Source organism: Loxodonta africana, chromosome 3 (genome assembly GCF_030014295.1).
Source record: "Loxodonta africana isolate mLoxAfr1 chromosome 3, mLoxAfr1.hap2, whole genome shotgun sequence".
Classification (NCBI taxonomy): Eukaryota; Metazoa; Chordata; class Mammalia; order Proboscidea; family Elephantidae; genus Loxodonta; species Loxodonta africana.
The window spans coordinates 40,913,380-40,935,849 of record NC_087344.1 but is presented as its reverse complement, the minus strand read 5'-3'; the positions used below and the strand labels follow the sequence as shown (position 1 = coordinate 40,935,849).

Here is a 22,470-nt window from a genome sequence, read left to right as displayed (position 1 = left end):
TCCTTATGCGGGAATTCTTGGATGAGGCCAAGGGTGGAGGGGAAAAAGGAGGTCTATGTGGAGAGGTCCCTGTGCTGACTGGGATAGGGCAGATCCGAGGAGCCCAGGGCTCATGCTGTCTTCTGGGGACATAGTTTACAAAGTGATTCGAGTCCTTTCCCATCTCAGATCATTGAAAGGTATGCAGTCATGGAGAAAGGAGAGGCCAAGCCCAGGAGACACTGAGGGATGCACACGGCTTAATCCTTGTAACTTCCAAGTGGGGAAGTCCTTACCTTACTTGGCACAGTCAGGACCTAGCTGGCTTCAGCCTCCTCCCCTCCTTTTCCCCTAACCCCTTCTCCTAAAGCTGTATGCAGAATAGCAATGATCTCTCTGCAATGGGATGAGCCTTGATCCTGGGAGGTAGAGCCCTTAAAATGGAAGACTCCCAAAACAAGCTGAGTCCACATACGACACGAAGCTTAGGAACGCTTTCCATATCTCCCTCTGAGCAAGCACACAAACCCGGCCTGAGCTGAGGAAGGGCCAGTGTCAGGGCCAGGAAGGCCAGTGTCTTGAGGCTATGGTATGTTTTTTAATACCCTTTCCAAGGAAGATGTGAAGCAGCTCATAACCTATACAGGACAAGAACTGAGAAACCTAGGGCGTCGGTGCAACTGAATGCTGTTCTTAGCCCTCAGCTTCCAAGGTCAAGGGAAAAATGGTCAAGACAGGTTCTAGATCAAACAAAATTTTTCCTAGTGTCAAAAACTCCAGGAGGAATTTAGTGTGGAGGTGAAGTTTCAGGAAGCCACCAGTGACACATTTACATACCAGGCTCTACATCTGTTGGGGCCATGGTCATCACTACTACTGATTCAGTTTACCTGTGCCAAGCACTGTCCTTCAATACTGTGTGGGTGGGGCAACTTTAAAACCCTCCCATCAAGTGGTAGTGCTCATGTCCTTTGATTCTGGGAAGTGACTTTTTGGTGACTGCCTCAACCAGCAGCACATGACAGGTGACACTACACGACTTCCAAAGCCAGATCATACATGAGCCTGACAGCCTCAGCCGTCTCTTGGGACCCACCCAGCCTCCATGCTGTGAGGAAGTCCCGGCAACAGTGGAGAGGAGCGTAGGCCCTGCCGAGCCCAGGCCAAGGTCCCAGCCAACAACCAGCCAAAAGCCAGCACCAACTGCATCAACTTTCCAGGCAGGTGCATGAGCCACCTGGACGGCAGATCACGAGCCCCCGTTAAATTTGAGGTGGTCTGTTACCCGGTAGTAGGTAACTGGAACTGTGGGATTTCTCATTTAATCCATGCCTGTGAAGCTGCATTACTTTGTCCAAAGATGAGGAAATGGAAGCAGGGAGTGGTTAGTAACTTGCTGAGAGCTGGGAAGGGATTTAGGCACAGGTGCTGTGCCACCAGCGCCCACACACTCTCCCTCAGTGCCATGCAGCACCTCACCCCACAATGCCCTGCAGTTGGAGAACCTGGAGACCAGGGCTGTAGGCAGAGCCACCGAGGCTTCTCACTATCTTAGGCCTGGCCTTCCCTTCACCCCAGGCCTTCCTGTACAAGCAACCAAGCTGGGAGCCCCCTAAGGGAAGGGTCACCTCTGGTGGGCTTGTACCAGCCAGGGTCCAAAGCTTGCTTGGCCATGAACCCGGCCCTCCTCAGACCCCAGTGTGATCGGCTACACTAACTGAGCCTGAGTCTTGACTAGCCAACAAGGCCATCACTCTGATCTGACTTGAAAAGGCTTAGTGATTTCCACCCCCACTAACTGTTACCACCTCAACTATAAAATAGCAACACTATTGCCGTATCTGGTTAATGCTCCCAGTATTAAAGTCCTGAGGGAATGAGGGACAAAAAAATGGATGTAAGAGGGTTCGGGGCCAGAGGTATGGCCTACAAAGCTGCCGTCTCCTAATCAGGTAGGAAAGAGCCACTGGCTGATCTCTGTGCTCTGGAAGAGTCAGGCAGGGCCCCACTTCTTGAGGACATGGAGGACAGAAGCATCACTGGAGTCCTGATCTGGGGAAAGGACTGTGGCTATGCCAGAATACCCAAGTCCAAAGCCATGTGGTTTATTGGGGGCTGGGGCCACAGCGGCAGGGTGGGTTACGTGTCACAGTCCTCAGGGATGGCAGCTGTGATGATGAGTGAGGACTCCATGACACCTGGGCCCGCAAAGCTCTCATCTGCACACAGTCTCTGACTGGGCAGCTGGGAGGCCAGGCTGCCCTGGGCCAGGGACTCTACAATCACCTCGGCTGAGCTCACCTCCAGCTCGGCGGGTGGCTGGAGCGCCACCACCACCATCTTCTCATCCTCAATGATCAGGTTCCGGAGCTTGCGCTGCCGTGGGTTGTAGTTCTCTACACGGTCGTGGATCTCCATGTGTCTCCGCAGGTGGGCCTGAGGTAGACAGGGGGAGCTCAGGGCTGGGGGGAGGTGAGCCTGAGATGAAGGGAGGGGGAGCCTGAGGTGGAGGGAGGAGAGAGCTCAAAGGTGGGGGGAAGTGGGCCTGAGGTGGAGGGAGGGGAGCTCACAGCTGGGGGAGGGGGCCTGAGGTGGTGGGGGGAGCCCAGGCCCTGGGGGAGGGGAGCCTCAGGTGGAGGGGCGGGGAGCTCTGCCCTACCTGCCGTGTGAACTTGTAACCACACTCCGTGCACTCGAACTTCCTCACTCCTTTGTGCCTCCTGACGTGCACACGCAGCTGCTCCACAGCTGAAGGAGGGACAAAGGCATGAGGAGCCCTCCAGGAGATGTGGGAAGTGGGCCAGGATCATGCCCTGAAGCTGGGAGACTGGGAGCCCCAGGGCCCATAGTGAAACAGGCAGAGAGTGAGAGGGCCTGAGCAGAGGCCAGGAGTTGCCTACTGCTCTACAGGACCCTGCCAGGACTCCACCACCCTGAGGTTGCTACAGCATAGCAGCCAGGAAGACCTGCCCACCTCCGCTGCCCTCAAAGCAGCTTCACTCTTCTCTGTTCCATTATGGGATACAAGAGACTCCACAAGCAGACAGGTTCTGCTGCTGGAAATGAGTGACTGAAAACCACTGTTGTGCCCAGTCTCTCCCCCACAAGCCCTCCACCTCACGTCAGCAGGAGATGCAGGTGACCCAGACCTTCCCCAGGGAAGGGCGAGGGTAGGTGACCTTCTGCCAGCCCAGGTACCTTTGAAGGTTTTCCCACAGATCTGGCAGAAGTGGGGCCGGCCCTCCTGGTGGCGGCTGGCGACATGCCGCAGGAGGGGCCCCTTCTCAGTGAAGCGCTGCTCACAGAACTCGCAGCTGAAGGGCCTCTCTCCGGTGTGGGTGCGGTTGTGCTTGTCCAGGCTGGCTACAAGGACAAACCAGGGCTCAGCTGCCTGGGCCTGGCCCCAGGGCAGGGGCGTAGGGGAGAGGCCTGCCTCACCTTGGGTTCGGAAGGTCTTGCCACAGAGGTGGCACTGGAAGGGCTTCTCGCCCGTGTGCGTGCGCAGGTGCATGTTGAGGTTGGCCTTCTGAGTGAAGGCATGGCTGCAGAACTCACAGACATATGGCCTCTCATTCCTGCCCGGGCGGGGGACACAGGGCAGAGGCATCACTGAGGGAAACTGTCCCCTTCACCTCCACCGCAGCTGGGAGCATGCCTGGGCACAGAGCCAAGGAAACAGGGCAAGGCCAACACAAGGCTGCTTGCACCCTTGGACCAGGCCCAGACTGCATAGAACCACAGGGGCCAGGGCAGGGGCCCCACCTCCATCCCAAGTGGAAGGAGACATTTACAGGGCTGGGAGTCTCAGGACACAGGCATACCAGGGTCCAGGAGGTGTGACCAAGGACCAAGAACTTGCCCAGGGAGACACAGAAACCCCCTCCCAACCTCTCTGCCTAGCAAACTCTTGCTCACCCACCAGGTCCCCTGCCCCAGAAAGGGAGTAGATCCTGGATTTGGGGGCAGGGACATGCTCTCATCCCACATAAATACCAGCAAATTGCATTCCTGGCCGGCTGGTGGCTGACCCGGGAGCCAGGGAGAGGACGGCCCCCATACCTGTGCTTGGCCTTGATGTGCATCTGTAGCCCGTTGCGGCTGGAGGCCCGGTGCCCACACTCCTCGCACACAAACAGCTTCTCACCGCGGTGCTTGAAGGCCTCATGCAGCTGCAGCTCCGTCCGTGACAAGAAGCACTTGGCACAGGTGGGACACTGCCAGGCAGAGGGGGCCAGGACCGGGATGTGGACAGAGTGGGGATGACGGGAGCACCCGGTGCCCTCCACCACCCACATGGCAGCCTCCAGCCACCTCATCCCTGCAGTTCCAGTGTCCCAACAAGCCTGGCCCGGCCCAGCAGGGCACTTACAGCATGGGGCTTGGGGGCTCCGTGCAGCTTGATCATGTGGCTCTGCAGGTCCTTCTTCTGCATGAACTGCTGGGAGCAGGAGGAACACTGGAAAATAGGTCCCTAGTGACCTTGGGGCAATGATAGAAGCCTGGCTGCCCCCACCCATGGGGGCGGGAACTGGAGGGCAGGGCCTGGCCCGAGATGCAGAGAGGATCATTGGTCTGGTGTGAAAGAGGGGCCAAGGGCACAGTGCTCAGCTGCCCAGAGCCATGCTCACAGGGACACCGAGCCTGCCCTCTCCAGCAGTGAGGCTAAGGTATGGGGGCACTGGATGGGCAAAGGAGGCCTGACACCGCCCCTATAAAGGGCTTGGGAGGAGGAGTCCGAAGGCTGCACCCCAGTCTAGAGGCTCCCCTCCATCCACACCTCATGGGCCAGGACCAAGCCTGACCTTGTAGGGCATCTCCCCCGTGTGGGACACCATGTGCACCCGCAGCTCCATCCTCCGGCGGAAGGTCTCCTGGCATACGGAGCATGTGAAGACCTGGCAGTGTGAGGGGCAAGCAGGGCCGGCATCAGGGGGGGCCTCTGCCCACGGCGGCAGCCTCTGCCCGGGCTTCCACTCGCTGCTGGGAGGAGTCTGCCTGGGGTGGGGGGGACGCTCGGGTGGGAGAGGGCAACACATAAACTGCCTGCCCTGACCACTGCAAACCCACCATACCAGGTCCTTCTCATGCCCAGACAGGCCACTGGGAAGAGAAGGGCGGGGTTCTGATGGGTCCTGCCACCTGTAGCCAGCGGTGGGATAGGATGGGAGGCAGGCTGGGAGGCCTTTCCAGCAGCCACCCCCTGTGGACGTACCCTTTCTCCAAAGCTCAAGGTGGAGGGGGGCCCAGAGCCTAGGCAGACAGACCCAGTCAGCCTCCCAGAGGCTCTCCTGGGCTTGTCCCTATAAAGCCAGGCAATGGACTGAATGGCATCTGAGGACAATGTGGCTCTCCCATGTCTACAGACCCATCCAAGACAAAGTTCCAACCCAGATGGCAGGCAGGCTGAGGCCAGCCGCCAAGTACCTGCTCCGAGCGGGTCATGCAGTTCCGGGCTTCATGCTCCAGGAGGTTCTCCTTCCGGAAGTAACATTTCCCACATTTAGGACACTCAAAGGGTTTTTCCCCAGTGTGTTTCCTGCCAAAAGAAGTCACAGGAGGATCAGGGGCTGATGGGGCCCCCCGGCCACTCCTTCCCCCAGTGTCCTGTGGCCTCCCCACAGACCGGTGGGTGCTGACCAGCAGATAGGAAAAAGAGCTGTCCTAAGCCCAGCCCAGGCTCACCATGGGGCTTGGTCAGACCCCATGAAGCCCTGGGAGGGACAGGCTCCTTCGATTTGGGCTGAGGAACCTGCAGGGTAAGCCCAGAATGCCCCTCATGGAGATCCTGCAGGGCCAGCAGCCACAGCAGAGAGCAGGCCTCAAGCCCCATTTCTTCCGGCCTCACTACGCAGCCACCACTGACCTGACCACTACAGAGGCTGAGGGGGTGGCCCAGCAGGCTAGCATGCTCTCTGGAAGCAGAAACCATTCCTGGGTCCTGACTACCTGAAGAAACAATTCAATCTGCCCAGGACTTCATGGGCTCCACATTCAAACCGTGGCCAGAAACTGACTACTGGTCTTTACCTTCACTGACAATCCCCCAGCGCAGTGTTGGAGGCAAGGCAACAAGGCCAACACAGTAGAACAGAGGGAGCCAGCTGGAGAGACCTAGGCTGTAAGGCCACGAGGTGAGGAGCAGACCAGCTGGCACAGGACAGTGCACCCTGCTCCCACCCCTGGCTCCCTGACAGGTCTGAACTTCAGTAGTCAGAAAGGTTTTTTAAGACAGAATGAATCACTTCTCTGCTCAAAACCCTCCAGCACTTCCCCTTTTACTCTAAAGGGCACACCATCCTATGCCTGCTGGCCTGCCTCTCACCACACGGCCTCACACCCTCAGTCTCTCTGCCTGGCTCCCTCCGTTCTGTGCTGGCGTCCTTGCCCTACCTCCAACACACCAGGCTCACTCCTACCTCAGGGCCTTTGCTCTGGCCCTTCCCTCTGCCCAGAATGCTCTTTCCCCAGTTACTCACTCAGTTACATTCCTCTCCTCCTCAAGTCTTTACTCCAATGTCACCTTCTCACTGAGTCTGCCCAGACTATCACTATTTAAAATTGCAACCAAACCCATCAACTTCCCAGCCCCCTGGCACTGTTCATTTTTTTCTTTTTCGTAGCACTTCTCACTTTTTATTGTACTGTATAGCTTCTTTATTTACTACAATTGTTATATGCATCACTCTGCTAGAAGGTAAGCACCATAAGAGATCCTTTTTGCTCAAGTACCCAGAGCAGTCTTGTCTGCTACCTGGTAGATAGTCTGTCAAATAAATGAACTAAATGAACCCTGACCTCAGGGTTCAACCATGAGTCGGCTCCTATCAACCTGCCAGAGGCCAGATGCTTTACTCATCCATGTTGCCATGTCACCTGTCCTTATCCCGCATCCCACTGAGGCCATTACTACCCTCCCAGTTCCCTGGGCCACTCCAGCCAGCCGAAGCTCTAGGTACGGATGGGGACAGTGCTGTGTACCAGAACCTCATGCTGGGGGAGCATCCAGGGGAGTCCAGGCAGAACTCAGACCACCCCAAGCCCCTTCCCACATTGGGATGGTCCCAAGACTCCCCTGGCGGCAGCTGCCTCAGAACAGAACATGCAGATACACAGGTCCCACCCCGGCTCCAACGCCAATCCAATGTAGTGGCTTCCTAACTGTTATGCCAAGAAAACGTATGTGCCTAACCTGGCCTGGTCAAGAAACAGTGCTATAGGGGACCAGTGAGGTCGTGGGCTGGGGCACTGGAAGGCACGTCATCTAACTTGCCATCCCTAGGGGCCCTGTAGAGAGTCTGGAGCAGCACTTTCCAAAGAACTCTACAGTAGTGGAAACACTCTACATCTGCGCCGGTCAATTCAGTAGCCAGTAGCTACATGTGGCTGCTGAGCATCTAAAACGTGACTAATGCATCTGAAAAACAGAGCTTTTTATCCACCTTTGTTAATAGAGCCACATGTGGTTACTGGCTACCTTACTGGACACTGCAGCTCTAGACACATGCTCTTTGTTTACATGCCATTGAAACTGCGCGTGTACCTGCGTGCTCTGCTTTGGGGCAGCTGCTGCCAGGGGAGTCTTGGAAACATTCCAATGTGGGAGAAAGCTTGGGGTGGTCTGTGATCTGCCTGGACCCTCCTGGGTGGTCTGCCAGCATGAGACTATGGTGCAGACTAGCATTTCCCCCAGAAATGTGGGCAGCACCCACCCTAAAGATCAGCACCGTGGCCCAAAGCCCAACTGCCTAGCTTTAGTGATATTGAAGGTCAGGCCTCAGAGCCCCAACTCAGGGCCACACACTCCTCTCATCCCCTGGAGAAGACACCTGGGGTTAAAGGTCCACAGTGGATGGAACGAGGTGTCCACATATCCATCCCCAACCACAGGGCTATGGCTAGAAGGATGAGGAAGAAGAACTCTAACCAGGCTGAGCTCTCAGTCCCTGATGAGCAGAGGCGAGCCAACACCAGCAACCCCAGAAGTGGGGTGCACAGGCCCCTCCCCCAGTGGCAGATAGGAAAAGGAAAGAGTAAGACAGAGTGTTTACCTGTTGTGGACTTTTAGATAGTATTTGCTGAGAAACTTCTTATGACAAGTGGGGCATTCGACTGGCCCCACTGCGCCTCTCCTATTCTCAGCAGGCTCAGCCATTGGGGAGCCTGAGCCCAGGGCTGGCTCAGCTGCACAGGCCTTCATGATTACGTTGGACTTTCTCTTGGCAGACACAGTGTCAGGCTCAGAAACGTAATCGCCTTCCCCATCATCCTCGACTTGGACCACCACTTCCCACTGGAGCAGAGAGGCAGCAGGAGAGGCCACGGTCACCAAAGAAATCAGCAGCGGGGCTCAGCTCTATTTTCATTCTAGGTCCCAACCCAGGTACATCCCAGAGAAGTTCCCTCATCAGTGACTATTCCCTTCAAGGTCCCAGGGAAGTCAGTGGCTCTGTTTGTGGGAAATGGAAGCCTGGGGAAACACCTGACCCCCTGTGGGGCACACCGCACCCCAGGATCCCAGCAACCTTGGACAGTGCTAACCCAAGGCTGCAGGATAAGCTGCCTACCTAGGTGTGAAGAAAGCCTCTGGCCCAAACCCAGGTAACAGAGGTTCTGCCTTGGGTTCCAGGTATATGACAGAGAAGTGCCAGTCTTTCCCCCCTACCTCTGCCTCCCCTTCCCAGCACCCCTGTGCACAGTACCTCATGACTCCCACCCTGTAGCTGGACACCTTCAGCCTCGAGGGGCCTCGGGGGTACTTTACAGTCCTCAGGCTCCTTGTCCTCTGGTGGACCAGGCCTCAGGGCCTGCCTGAACTTCCCATGGAGAAAGGAGGGGCTCTCACTCTGAGCAGGGGGGCACAGTGGGGGCCTCTGAGGGCTGTGGCTGCTGCTAGTATCCTGACCCCTGGGGGCCTGACCCAGAGTCCCTGCAACTTCCTCTTCCTCCAAGTCCGCTGATTCCTTGAGGCAGCTGCTCCCATCCTGGGAGGCAGGCTTTCCCAGCTCACTCTGGCCACTTGGGGCCTGTCCCACCAAGTTTTGGGCCTTGAAACTCTGGCACAGCTCCACAGCCTCTGGCACTCGCAACTCCCTGGCTGCCAGAAGCACCTGATCCCGGTTTCCTGAGGTGAGGGCAAGATGACCAGTGTAAAAAAAGTCCAGCAAGAGGCCAAAGATCTCAGAGAAGCCAGCAGGGAGGACAACACTGCCACCCGAGCCATCCCCGTAGAGGCTCTGGAAGAAGTGGCTGGAGCAGGCGAGGACGCTCCAGTGCGCTTTGAACACCAGGCCCCCCACGTCGAGGGTGGCGTCGCAGTACTGGCCGGTTTCTCGCTGCTTGTTGAGCTCCTGCAGGACCTTCACGCTGTGCTGCACGAAGGAGCCGTCCATGGTCTGGAAAGGAGGAAGGCAAAAGGGACACGTGCCTGGCCAAGCCGAAGAGAAAGCCCTTGGGTGTGAGACAATAGAAAGAGGGGGTTTGCTCTACTCAAACATACACCGGAGAGAAGGTTTGTGTAAAGGTTAGAGAATGCACGCTGATAACAGAAAGAGACTGGGCGCCTCTGGAGAAACGCGGGACAGGTGAGCTGCCCACAGTGAGATTGGCCAGAGAAGATAGGTGGCAGGTGCGCAGGCGTATGGCTGGGGATGGGCAAGGCATGGCAGGGAATAGGAGAACCAGGGTTGTGAAGGGGTGCTGCTAGGAGAAGTCAAAGTTTGGGAAGAGCAGGTGGAGGGGGCGGCGAGAGGACACCGGCCGGAAAGACGGCGGCGCGGCCAGGTGAGCTGAACCCACGCCCCGCCCACAGGTCCTCAGCGGCCGGGCGGAAGGAGTCGCAGTCACAAGCCCTTTAGCGGCCACGGCGGCCCACTGCCTCCCACCCTCGCCCCACGCCCTCCTCACCTGCCCGGTTCTCCCCGTGCCGGTCCCACTGTCCCAGTCCCAGTCGCCCCCACAGTCCCCTGACCAACCGCCCGGGGCTGTACGTGCCCAGCGGACCGTGCGGAGACAGTCGCGGTCGCCGCCGTCGCCGGACGTGACGTCAGGGCGTGCTGGCCGGGGCGGGGCGCCTCAGCAGCAAAGGGACTTTAGGTCCTGCTTCGGGGGCGTGGTCACTCAGCGAAGGACCAATGGAAAGCAGAAAGGGGCGGGGCCACGCACAACCCTTTTTTGGCAGAGCCCCGCCCCGCAGTTGCCTAGCAACACCAAGCTGGACGCCGCGTCTTTGCTGGGCTGTCTGTAGGGTGGTCTCACCCAGACGCTGCAGACTTGAAGCAACCACGCCCCCCTCCATCTCTAGACAGGAAGCGTAGCCAAGACCCAGACACAGATTTTACCTCTTTATTGTGTATAGGGTTGCTACGAGTTGGAATCTACTCTGGCAATGGGTTGTTTTTTTTTTTTTTTAATTGTGTCAAAAGGACACTGGTGGCACAGTGGTTAAGAGCCCGGCTGCTAACCAAAAAAAGTTGACAGAATCCACTGGCCATTCCTTGGAAACCCTATGGGGCAGTTCTACTCTGTCCTATAGGGCCGCTACAAGTGGGAATCAACCCAACAGCAAGGGGTCATTGTGTAAAAATGGTGTTGGGGTCGTCTGACTTCCTCTAACTTCACCAGGGAGAGGAGAGACTCAACATCAAAATCAGCCCAAGGCTGATTCCTATGGGGGGAGGTCAGACATACCTCCACCCTCCAACCTTTTTACCAATTCTGCCACCAGCTGTCCCTCCCAAAGCACTCTCTACTTCTCTACTGGGTTCGATAATTCGTTGCAGTGGTCATACAGAACTCTCAGACCATACTCACACTTATGGAGTTTATTAGGGAAGTAACAGGTTATAATTCAGGATCAGGAACAATTTAAGATACAGTTCTTCAATCAGGACAGCTCCTCAGCCCTCCTCAGGCCCTCTCCCCTGGCCCCTGGGACCCTCCAGTTAGCCTCTGCCTTGGTCAGGCAGGTATTACAAAGCTATCTAGCTCCCCAATACGTGCCCAGAGGCACCCCACTCCACCTAGAAACCTCTTGCCCAAAGGCATTCGGCTCTCTTGCTCTGTGGGTCAGCACACCCACTGTAGCCTCCTTGCTCCATGGGCCGGGAAGCCCACTGCATGGTCTCACGCTGGTCTCCTGGTTCTGCTGCCACCATTTATTTCTCTGCCACTGCTTCTCATTCTTGAAGTCTCATGCTGTCTCCAGCGTTATAGCTCTCTCTCTGTTTCCTGGGTCTAGGAGGTTCTCAGCACAGGGGCCCCAGGTCCAAAGGACACATTCCACTCCTGGCTCTTCTTGGCAGCAGTGAGGCCCCCCCTGCTCTGGGATTGGCTCTGTTTTAAGTCTAGTGGGATGGTAAATTTGACCAATCCCCTCATTAGGGTTCCATACACTTATTTTCATGGTTCCACCCTGACAGGGATTCCATGCACCTTATCTGCATTATTAGCAGAGTGTCCAGTCCCCGTGGGCCACAAGTAGCTTACTTGCATAGTCCCTCCCAATAATTCTGTAGGAGTTACAAGACCAAGCGTAGCTAAAAGGGCTATGTTAAATATTTCACTGAACTACAGGTCACCCCCCGCCCCAGCATTTTAGCCGTGGTTCTTCCATATTTGGAGGATAACCTTTCCCAATCATTTTACCAATCCAAAACAATTAGTCCTTCAGTAGGGCAAAAAGTTCTCAGCATAAGGTCTCTCAGGTCCCAGACATCCAGGTCTGCTGCAGATATCCATCCAATCTGGTCAGTTTTCCAAAACTCACCTAAGCTTCACTGTTTCTGGCATCTGATAAAATTTAACTGAGAGAATATTATCCCCCTGCTCTGAGCCTCATAAGCTATCAGCATAGCAAAACCTTTAAGGGACTGTACTTTCCAGTCCAGGAGTGCTTCCCCGAGTCCGCTCTTCCACAGTTACAGCTGCTACAATTACCGTTTTTACAATCACAATTAACCCTGCTAACAATCAAGGCTCACAGCTGAGTCATATAATCCTATCAGCATCTTCCCCCATCCTCCCTTCCCCAGACGCATCAGAAAAAGAGGCAACTATTCAGTGGTAATCCTTCCTTGTCCCGCCTCATTCTGAGTGTAAGTACACTCACAGAAGTGTGTAAGCCACCCACTTCATGCCTTTATCTCTCCCCATTTTACATAGCCAATTTCTAAACTGCCCATCCCTATCAAACCAGTACTCTGCACAGACAAGCATGTTCCTTTTTTTTTTTTAATAATATTTTATTGAGTTTTTAGTGAAAGTTTACACAGCAAGGTAGGTTTCCATTTGACAATTTCCACAAGCATGTTCCTTGATCTGAAGAATCTTCCGTTCCGGCTGGAACTTTTAGCATCTGCATCCATAAACAAAGTCAAGTCCAGAGCAAGCCACCAAATTGCAGCAATTTATACCAGCTCATGGTGTCAAACATCTCCTTCTCTTCAACAGGCAGCCTGGGGCCTGAGCTGGGGCATTCCCATGGGCTGGGCCCAAAGGCCTCCTGGGAACCCCAGGCCCTTCAAGCAGGGGAGGCTTTCAGTGCTGCCCAGGCACTCAGGTGGAGCCCCAGCGCCTAGTGTAGTCCTGGATGGAGGCCTGGAAGTACTCTGTGCTGTTGAGATCTGGGCGGCAAAGGATTACATAGCACTTGGGGAGGAAATAGCCGCTAAATCCTCCATACAGACTGCTCAGCACAGCCAGCATATTGATAGCAGGCAGGTATTTGCCCTGGTAGACGCTGGCCATGGTGAAGAAGGTGATCCATGATACGAAGTTGAGGAGCAGGCTGAAGGTGACACACTTGGCCTCGTTGTAGTTCTCCGGCAGGTCCTTGCCCAGGTAGCTACATACAAAGGCGCTGAGAGAGAGAAGGCCATTGTAGGCAAAAGACAGCATGAAGCCCTGTGAGTTGGCCTGGGTGCACTCAAGCACCACCAGCTGGGAGAAACGCTGGTATTCCCTGGTGGGCAGCGGGGTCCACACCGCAAGCCACATTAGACAGATCAGCAGCTGGGCTATTGAGCTAAACACCACAAACAGGCCAGCACCATGGTTTTGGACCCAGGCACGGTAGAAAGTGGGGACCTTGGCAGAAAACTTGAAGATGAAGACCAGCTGGAAGGAGCGAATAGTCAGGCAAGACAGGAAGACGGTGAACCCGAGGGCAAAGGGGGCCAAGCGCAGCAAGCAGGTGGGCAGTGTGGGCTCACCAAAGAAGCAATAGAGGCTGCAGCTGCCCACTGCCAGAGACCCCAGCATAAGGAAGCACAGCCTGCCCCCCGCTGACTTTACTACAGGGGTATCAAGGTGCAGGCCAAACAGGCCAGCAGTCCCAACCAGCAGCAACAGCAGCAGCGTATTAGTCGCCAACAGCACCCAAGAGATGGGAGTATGCCAGGTGAGAAACACCACGGTACGTGGGAAGCAGGTCTGGCTTCTCTCGGGTGCCCATTCTTCTTTCCCGCATGGCTGGCAACGGTAGAGGTCTGGAAGGGAAGGTGGAGAAGGCTCCTGAGAGCCAGGTGAGCAGACCTGGGAGAGCTATATCAGAAGAGCTAGGTTCAGCCAGGCCTGTTGAGATAGGAGTAACCCTGAGTGGGCTCCCAAGGCCAAGCGGGACACACATGTAGATCCTGTATGTTCCTGGAAGGGATTTGCAAACGAAGAGGTCACTAGGAAGGACCTTAGCCTGGTAGCTCTGCCCACATACCAGTGAGGCTCTCATGGGATGGAAGCAGGCAGCCCCTAAGGGAGAATATTTGCATCTTTATCCCAAGCACTTCCATTAAGCAGACCTACCTTCCTGTGCTGCTGCTCTGTGCATTTTCTAACAACAGAAGTAAAATAGTAGGAAATTCCCACCCCAGCAGAAATATTCAAAGGTAAGAATGGCCTCAGGAGTCCAGCACTGGTCCAAGGAAAGCATTCCCTTGGCTACTTCAATTTGCTCTCTGATCTCTACCTTGCATCACTAGGTGGGAAGTGGGGGCTGGAGGGGTGGGTATGCTGGTTTTGTGGGCTGCAGACAGCTAGAATCCGTATTCAGGGTTCTGGGAAGGGCAACAGAAGGGACACTGTACAGATAGGAGGGTACAAAAGGACTGGTAGCTACAGCCATCTGGATAAAGAGATTGAAGTTAGGATGAGTCTGCACCTATAGAAAGTATGATGAAGGGCACACCTGGCCTGAGGCTTTGACTTTGTTGTTTCTTCCTGCTTGATCAGAATTCAGACTGGCGGTGGGTCCAACCAAAGTGTACCTAAGGGCAGAGTGCCTGGGGCCCTGGCTCTGGGACCAGCAGTGCACATGTGGCCTGAGGCAAGGCCTCAGATCCTGGGAGCTGGGTCTCCACCCATTCACATGCCCACTCACCACTCTTGTTGAGAAACGTTCCAGCCTCACAGGATACACACATGAAGCAACAGTGGTGGACACCTGTGACCATGCGCCGATACCCTTCTGAACAGTCTTGGTTGCACACAGACTTGGGCACCTGCAAGAAGACCAGGTGTTGTGCAGCCCCATGGAGGGTCCCAAGTCAAGTGACAAACTCACGAGTGGAATGAAAGGCACAGAATCTCCATGTGTCTGCCCTCATGGCTCCCTCCCAGTGGTGTGAACCAATGCCCACCAGGCACCTGTTTCCTAGCCCGTGGAACCTCTCAGGCAGGGCTGGATATAGTATGGTAGCCTGGTACCTGGGGTTCCTCTCCTGCTTTGTGAAGAGTGACAACATTGCCCCCAGTCTGCTCATAAACCAGTCATCAGAGAGGGACTGTATCCCTACTACCTGGTTGTTCTTTCTGTGCCACTGGATTTTGGTCTTATTGATATCCAGCCGAACTGGAGGCCATCTAGAAGAGCCAATGACTCTGAAGGTCCACTTTGGGCCACTCCAGTCCCAGGTAATTATGTCGTAGCCACTGAGAGAGTCCCCACTGTCGTCAAAGGTCAGGGTATCGTTCCGAATCTGCTGTAGAAGCTGAAACACAGGGTTCATGAAACCACCTCAGGGGACATAGGCTGCCCCTCCTCTGCCCGCCCAGTCCCCTTCCCTGCCTGGGGCCTTCATGGGCTTCCGTCCTGGGTGGTTTCAGCCTGCCTGGATGGTTTGGTTCTTAAAGCCCTCTGCCCTCCTGGGAAGTCTCTCAGCCTGCCCAACTGGCCTCCTGGGAAGAGGTCTTTAATGAAAGGGTTCTTTACTGGAAGCTCTGGATCGTGTCCTTGATGCTTCCGAGGCAGGGTGGATGAGGGGAGGCAAGGTTCAGAGAAGAGAAGGGACCAATCCTCAAGTCAGGCCTTCGTGTCCCCCACTCCCAACCTAAGGGTGGCCAGAGAGTGACCACACTGCTTGCCTCAGGAGTGGCTGTTCCCTTTGATGTAGGTGCCTGGGGCCAGGCTGTCTTACCTGCCAGGGGTAGACAAGGCCCCTGGAACAGGCTCCTGAGGGGCAGCCCAAGAGGTGGTGGAGGCCATGAGCCACGGTGTACACAGCCTGGTAGGCATTGTATGCAGAACTCATGGAGAAGGTGCCAAGTGTGGGCATCTTGTCCTGCATGAAAGCCCAGCACTTTCTGCAGAGCTGGTTGCTGCTGCACCAGGAACCCTGAGGGCATGGTCTGACTACCCCTTTGTTTGCCCGGAAGTAGGCCTCTTCAAAGTCCTTCAGGCCCAAGACCACCCTCGGCCGAGCGGCCACACCCAGCACTGTGCCGATGCCCTGGATCCCTGGCACCTTGGCAATGTGCGTAGAGATGGCCCAGTCCTCCGAGGCGACCCACACCTTGTTAGTCAGTTTGGCCAGCACCACAGACTCAAAGAACACCCTGGCAAGCTGCCTGTTGGCATAAACAACCACAACAGTGGTCCTCACCCGGGCCAAGTCGAGTATCAGGTCCTGCATCCTCTCATCGCCTGCCCGTGCTGAGAAAGGCACCACACCCTTAAAGGCAATGCAGATGCCCTTCCGGGTGGCTTGCCCCTCTAGCGCCTGCACTCCTAGATGCCCGTAGTCACCATCGCTGCCCACCAGTGAGATCCAGACCCAGCCGAACCTCTGCAGCAGCAGCACGATGGTCTTCACCTGGTTCTTATCGCTGGGGATGGTGCGCAGGAAAGACGGGTACCACCGCTTGGAGCTGAGCATCGCACTGCTGGCCGAGTAGCTGATCTGTGGGAAGTTCGGTGCAGCCAAGTCATGGGGACCAATCTCAGTGAGGCCCCAGGGCTGGGTCCTGTGCTGGGTGCTGGGACACAGAGTGTACTAAGACATGGTCCCTGCTCTGGTCCTCAAGGGGAGCAGCACATGACATATGAGATTGAAAAATTACACACAAAAAACAGGGCAGGCCCCACAGCAAGGGAATCTACCTGGTGGACAAGGGGGAGGGGTGATGCATCTAAAGCAGAGGGAACTAAACTTGTGTGCAAGGAGTGAAATAGGATAATGCGTTTGGGGACCTACAAGGAGTTTCATCCAGCTAGAGGAGCATTGGTCTGAAGCTAGAATGATGGAGAGCGTGAGTAGGTCAAGTCAACCAGTTGGCAGTGAATCAGCAGGCCTTTCTTCTGAGGCACCTCTGGGTGGACTTGAACCTTCATGGAAAGACTGGCCAAAATGTCCAACCTTCTGGTTAGCAGCCAAGCACATTAACAGTTTGTACTACCCAGTCAGCAAGGTCTTAACTCTTGGCCTAAGGGGCTTGGGCTTTATTCTGTCAGCCACAAGGAGCCCCTAAGGGTTTATGCAGAAGAGTGCTTGTTCAGACATGCATTTTAGCAGTATATCTCTGATTTCAGTGAGCAGTATGTTGGAAAAGGCTCAGGACTGGAGCCAAGGAGAACCCAGAGGGGGCTGTTCACATCACCTAGGTGGAAGATGGTGGTGGTCTGGATTAAGGCTATGGCAGTGGCAATGGAGAAGAAGGGGTGGCTAGACAGAGTTGAGAAGATACAAGGAGTGGCCTTGGTAAGTGACTAAGCATGGGGAGTAGGGGGAGGAAGAATCTAGATAGGACTTCTGCATTTCTGACTTGGGTAGAGAAGGTCGTGTGGCCAACTGTGCTGAAGGAGTCATGCAGGAAAAAAATGGGATTTGGTTTTACAGGAAGGTGAGATCAGTTTGGGGCCTGCTGGGTCCAGGAAGTAGAGATATCCAGTGAGCACCTGGAGATGAAGCTCTAGTGTCCAGCAAGTTGAAAGTGAAGCCATGAGCCCACAGCCTGTGTGGGATCAGGAGAGGAAAGAGGAGGGCAAGCCAGTGCTCAGGGAATCATTTCCTTTTCAGAGGAATACAGGATGAGGGTTCTCTCTAGGAAACTGAGAAAGGCTATGTGGGGGAGAAGAGGGTCATAAATGCCGAGGAGGGAGCTTCACAGAAGGACTAGCTGAAGTGTCACAAAGAGTCACGCAAAATAAAGGACTGAAAAGTGCTCATTGGATTTGGGGATTCAGAGAGCCTTCCAGATCACAGCAAGGACAAGAGTGGTGGGGGCAAAACTCAAGGTTGAGGAGTACACGAAAAATAAAGAAGCAAGCAAGAATACAGAACTCTGCCGAGAAGTTTCAACGGAAAGGGGCAGAGAGAGATCATGTGGACAACGCTGAGCGTAGAAGTGTCTGGAAGGGTTTGAGGGACAAAGAGGGGTTCAGGCAAGCTCACAGGCTAAGAAGGAGCTTTAGGGAGAGTTTGACAAGTGACAGGAGAGGGGACAATTGATGGGCCAAGGCAAGGGGGACAGGACGGGATTGAGCATAGGTGTGGCTTGCTACCACCTCTCAGCCAGGAGGGAAGAAGCTAGGAAGGAAGTGGGGAGAGGTAGGTGTGTTTCTGGGGTAGGAAGCTAAGGGTGTTCAGTTCTCAAGGAATAGCTGGGAGGACAGTGAAGGGCAGAGGGCATTTGGCCAAATGCGGTAGTTTCGAAGGAGAATGGGTTTCTCCATGAGGGTGAAGGGAAGGAAGTCCGGAAGCAGCACTTGGAAAGGAAGGAGCACTGGGGCAGTGGTCATAGTGGGCAGGCAACTCTGCCATCTGAGCTATGAGGCCAGGCTGGCCTCCGGTGGCATAGCTGCTCCTGCCCACCTGACCAGTCCATGCTGGACTTCCAGAGGAGGGAGATGGACAAACTGCCGAGGCCCCAGCTTACCAGGGGCACCAGGAAGGGGCTTAGCATGGCTGCAGCTGTGCCAGCACGGTTGGTGGTGTCAGGTCCAATCACTGCCACTACCTTGGGGGAGTAGGAGGACAGGTTTCGTTGGATCTCTATGAGTCGTGTCCCCGGCGGGGAGAGAATACTCAGCACAGCATACACATTGGCAGAGTCTGAGCACACATCATAAAGCTCATAGCCCAGGGTGATATTGGGCAGCAAGGACGTGGAGTTGTTTATCTGCTCAATGGCGAACCGCATGGCCTGGAAGAGGTGGTAGCCATGGCCGCTGAAGCTGTTGGGCCTGTAGGAAAGCAAAGCCAGAGAGTCAAGGATAGGCTTTGCTGACACCCTCTACAAAGCAAGTTGCCATCAACTCCTCTCTGACTCACACTGGTCCCATGTGTGCCAGAACAGAACTGTGCTCCATAGGGTTTTCAGTGGCTGATTTTTCAGAAGTAGATTCCCAGGTTTTTCTTCCAAGGCACCTCTGGATGAAATCCAAACACCAACCTTTCGGTTAGCAGCTAAGCAATTTAACCATCTGCATCACCCAGGGACTACAAAATGTTACTGGTACTTGGTGGTTTCTTATATGGTTAAATCTACCAAGCAGTCGCCGTTGAGTTGACTCTGACTCATGGTGATCCCATGTGTGTCCGAGGAGAACTGTGCTCCATAGGGTTTTCAATGGCTGATTTTTTTGCAAGGAAATCACCAAGCCTTTCTTCATTGGCACTTTTGGATGGACTTGAACCTCCCACCTTTCAGTTAGCAGCTGGGCATATTAACTGTTTTTGCCACCCAGGGACTCCACTGAGACCCTCTACCCTCCTAGAATCCCAGGCTTTTGGGGTATAGGGGAGGAGTCCTGGGTAGTACAAATGGTTAAGTGCTTGACTACTAACTGAAAGATTGGCAGTCTGAACCCACCCAAAGGCACCTCAGAAGAAAGGCCTGGAGATCTGCTTCTGAAAAGTCACAGTCATGAAAACCCTATAAAGCAGTTCTACTCTGCACACATGTGGTTGGCATGAATTGGAGCCAATCTAATGGCAACTGGATAGACTAAATGGGGAAGAGTGGAACCTCCAGGTCATCTGTCCAGTCCCCTATAGCCATGACCTAAATATGGGCCATGGGCACACACAGATCCTGGAGGTGTTGGGCAGATGGGGGCGCCCATGGCCTCCCTTGGGATCAGCATATCAGCACTGAAAACTTGGAAGTCCTGCAGCAGAGAAGCTTGCTCAACCTTGTATACCTAGTGCTCGTGAATGACGCACACGACCTACATTGGAAACTGCTGTCTGGAACCCAACAGGGACACACTGGGAACATGATTCAGCCCTGCTCAAAGACTTTGCTAACCCTTTATGTTTTCCAGCCTCTCTACTCATTGGAAGGTTCTTCCATCATGTCATGGATTGAATTGTGTTCCCCAAAAATATGTGTCAACTTGGTTAGGCCATGATTCCCAGTATTGTGTGGTCGTCTTCCATTTTGTGATTTTCGTATGTGTTAAATATCATCACCTCTGTGTGTAGTTATAGAGGATTAGTGTGGGATGTAACACCCTTGCTCAGGAAACATCCCTGATCCAATGTAAAAGGAGTTTCCCTGGGGGGCAGCCTGCACCATCTTTTATCTTAAAAGAGATACAAGGAAAGGGAAGCAAGCAGAGAGTGGGGACCTCATACCACAAAGAAAGCAGTGCCGGGAGCAGAGCATATCCTTTGGATCCAGGGTCTCTGTACAAAGAAGCTCCTAGTCCAGGGGAACACTGATGAGAAGGCCAACAGAGAGAGAAAGACTTCCCCTGGAGTTGATGCCCTGAATTTGGACTTTCAGACTGCTTTTTTTACTGTGAAGAAATAAACTTCTCTTTGTTAAAGCCATCCACTTGTGGTATTTCTGTTACAGCAGCACTAGATGACTAAGACCATCATTTCTATCACTTCCGTCCTCTGAGACACTTGGAGGAAGCTCAGTGCCCCCAGCAAGGAGACAACCCTTCAGTTATCTGAAGCCGATTTTCATGTCTCCCTTTCCCTCTCCCCCTCTGCTTGCCCTACTACCTAACCTCTCTTCCCATCTGAGTCTTCTCTTCCCACAGCCAGGCTGTCCAGACCCTCTGTCCTGGGCCAAACACCAGCTGTGCTTCCCATTGAGGGCACCCTGCAGCTGGAGCCCTAATTCTCCAGCCTCATGAATCTGTGACCTACACAGACCACAAGCAACAATCTGCTTTAAAAGAAAAGCAGTTGCTTTTCTCCATTTAGACTGTCACCTTCATGAAGGCACCCACCTAATTTGTTTTTGCTGATCCCCTGAAGCATCTACTGCTGTGTGTCCTCCTCTCCCTCCCTGTGGAGAACCCTATTTGTCGTAGGGGAGACTAAAAAGCTTGGAACCTACACAGGAGAGGGGGAGGAGATAGGGGAAGGAAAGGGCCACTCTTGCTTGACCCTTGCCATCTAGTGACATCACAAAGCCAGAAAATAACTTGAATGGAATTATACAGAACAACAAAGCAATGTGTCTCAAAATGGGAACTGGGCAGATGTGCCTGCCAAGGCCTAGCCCATGCTCAAAGGTGATTGCTATGGATGGACGGAGAGATTGGGGCCATTCAGGTGAGAAGCTGGCCCAGACAAAGCTCCTGGCTGAGGAAGGCAGGCCAAGAGTCTCCACAGGCCTCACTCAGTGATGACTCTGCTGATCCCTCACTCACCTGTCACATAGGGTCACTTCAGGTTTGCGTCTCACCCCCGGATATCCAGTGTGGAGAGCGAACAAGCCAGCTATGAGGTAATCCCCTGGGAGGCTGAAGTCAGGGGAGGACTTCATTTCTTGACAGCCTAAAGCCCAGCAGCAGCAGGCCAGAGACAGCTGCAGGCCGAGCAGGTGAGTGTCCCAGGGGAGCATGCTGGAGGAATGCCTACACCTGGCATGGCCGAGGAGCCTCTGCAAGGCCGGGCTGTTTAAATAGAATACTGGGCAGCTGCTTGGGTGTGTAGCAACCTCAGGCCCATGAAAAGGGGTGGGAGGAGGACCGGGTGTTTGCCTTCGCCTTCCGGGCCTGCGGGCCCCTCAGGAATTCGGGAGGGCAAAGGCGAGATGCAAACCAGGCGGTACCACGGGCCTTCCTCTCCGGCAGTTGTGGTTTTGTCCCAGCTCTGGGAGCCCTGTCGTTTTTTGTTCCAGGCGACAAGGGTAGAGAGCCTCTGTCAGGAAGCTGTGGGCTCTCAAGGCCCTTTACCTGGGCCAGCCTCAGTTTACAGAACGAGACGTGACTAGGAGTTGACACCCCTTCTCTCCCAGTCCCCAGGTTTCAGACACTGAAATTTTGAGTGAATCTTCCTGGTTTCACCTGGTTACCTAGAACCCAGGGTTGCTCTCTTCAGCCGGAAGACAAATGCATGCAAACAGTGGGCATGCAAATAGTCCAGCTTTGTTTAGAACACCAGTCCTAGGACCTTTCCTGCACGAGCTGGGCTGCAGAAATCGCCTCCAGGTGGGTTTCCGGAGAGGTGGCCCCCGCTGCTGGACCCGGGGTTTCTACCTTGCCCTCGCAAACCTGTCAGGGTGGTTTTTGCATAATGTAAATAGAGCCCGCGGGGGCTGGCCCGGCTCGGGGTTGCAGAGGCGGCGACCCCCTAGAGCCCGCCCCGGGCCGCCTGGAGCCTCCCAGTGGCCGGTGGACACCCAGGTCGCTTCCGTTGTCTGCCAGGTGCCGCCAGAAGAGGGAGCCAGCGGCTTCGAGGCCGCTCCTTCCAGCCACTCCACGGGCCGGTGGGCGGAGCGACGGGATCTCGCGTAACTCGCGGGGCAGACGCCGGCGGCCCAGCATGGCGGACTCGCTGCTGCCGGTCAAGCGGGGTTCCTGCCGCTTCGTGCGGTCGCGGGCCCGCAAGGCCCGGCCCCAGTTCATCCTTAGCCGCCGGCTCCGCTGCCGGCCCGGGCCCCTGCGCTGGTGCGGCCGGCGGCGGCTGCGACGGCGGCTGTTGCAGGCCCAGGCAGCAGGCGTGGACTGGAGGGAGGGCGGCCGCCTGGTGTCTGGCGCAGCGGCGGAGGCAGCAAGCCGGCGGTTCAAGGCCGCGCTCCGCCGCCCAGCTCCAGCCGTGGCCCCTGCCCCCGCCTCCGTCCGCGCCCCAGCCCCGGCGGTTCCCGCGTTTATCCCCGTCCCGCCGCCGCTGCCAGCGGGCCCCGGCCGCGCGGTGCTGCTGCTACCGCTGCAGCAGGTGAGTCGCGCAGTAGGAGCCACTGGTGGGCGGAGAGGGATGGAGACGCGACCCTCAGGGAGTTGCTGTCTACGAGGAAGCCTTGGTCGCGCCTCTCCCA

General features: G+C 55.3%; 3 protein-coding genes across 10 annotated transcripts in view; 1 reads left to right on the top strand and 2 right to left on the bottom strand.

Annotated features, from left to right (window-relative positions):
• Positions 1-5: 5 nt before the first annotated feature.
• On the bottom strand, positions 6-10,015 carry ZBTB48 (zinc finger and BTB domain containing 48). 6 transcript variants are annotated; one of them, XM_023552112.2, is made up of 11 exons: positions 9,883-10,015; positions 8,679-9,371; positions 8,028-8,269; positions 5,404-5,515; positions 4,782-4,991; positions 4,349-4,435; positions 4,039-4,193; positions 3,418-3,554; positions 3,178-3,342; positions 2,639-2,727; positions 6-2,415 (listed from the first exon to the last, which is right to left on the bottom strand). In XM_023552112.2, the coding sequence occupies exons 2-11, from the start codon at positions 9,366-9,368 to the stop codon at positions 2,119-2,121; spliced, it is 2,184 nt and encodes a 727-aa protein (XP_023407880.1). In that variant the 5' UTR covers positions 9,369-9,371; positions 9,883-10,015; the 3' UTR covers positions 6-2,118. The 6 variants fall into 6 exon arrangements, with proteins under 6 accessions (XP_023407880.1, XP_023407879.1, XP_023407881.1 ...); XM_023552111.2 differs by having other exon boundaries at positions 8,679-9,426; positions 9,883-10,011; XM_023552113.2 differs by lacking the exon at positions 9,883-10,015 and having other exon boundaries at positions 4,349-4,414; positions 8,679-9,847.
• A 2,225-nt stretch (positions 10,016-12,240) lies between these two features.
• On the bottom strand, positions 12,241-21,847 carry TAS1R1 (taste 1 receptor member 1). 3 transcript variants are annotated; one of them, XM_064281175.1, is made up of 7 exons: positions 20,861-21,847; positions 18,124-18,430; positions 16,033-16,148; positions 15,387-15,816; positions 14,769-14,960; positions 14,351-14,471; positions 12,241-13,463 (listed from the first exon to the last, which is right to left on the bottom strand). In XM_064281175.1, exons 1-7 carry the CDS (start codon positions 21,052-21,054, stop codon positions 12,532-12,534), a joined length of 2,292 nt encoding a protein of 763 aa, XP_064137245.1. In that variant the 5' UTR covers positions 21,055-21,847; the 3' UTR covers positions 12,241-12,531. The 3 variants fall into 3 exon arrangements, with proteins under 3 accessions (XP_064137245.1, XP_003413239.1, XP_064137246.1); XM_003413191.3 differs by having other exon boundaries at positions 15,387-16,148; XM_064281176.1 differs by lacking the exon at positions 15,387-15,816 and having other exon boundaries at positions 15,852-16,148.
• Positions 21,848-21,977: 130 nt separating this feature from the next.
• Positions 21,978-22,470, top strand: part of NOL9 (nucleolar protein 9) — a 38,717-nt gene continuing 38,224 nt past the window's right edge. The window contains exon 1 of the mRNA XM_003413192.4: positions 21,978-22,370. Within this exon, the coding sequence (XP_003413240.2) occupies positions 21,978-22,370 (393 nt within the window). The remainder of the gene's footprint in view (positions 22,371-22,470) is intronic.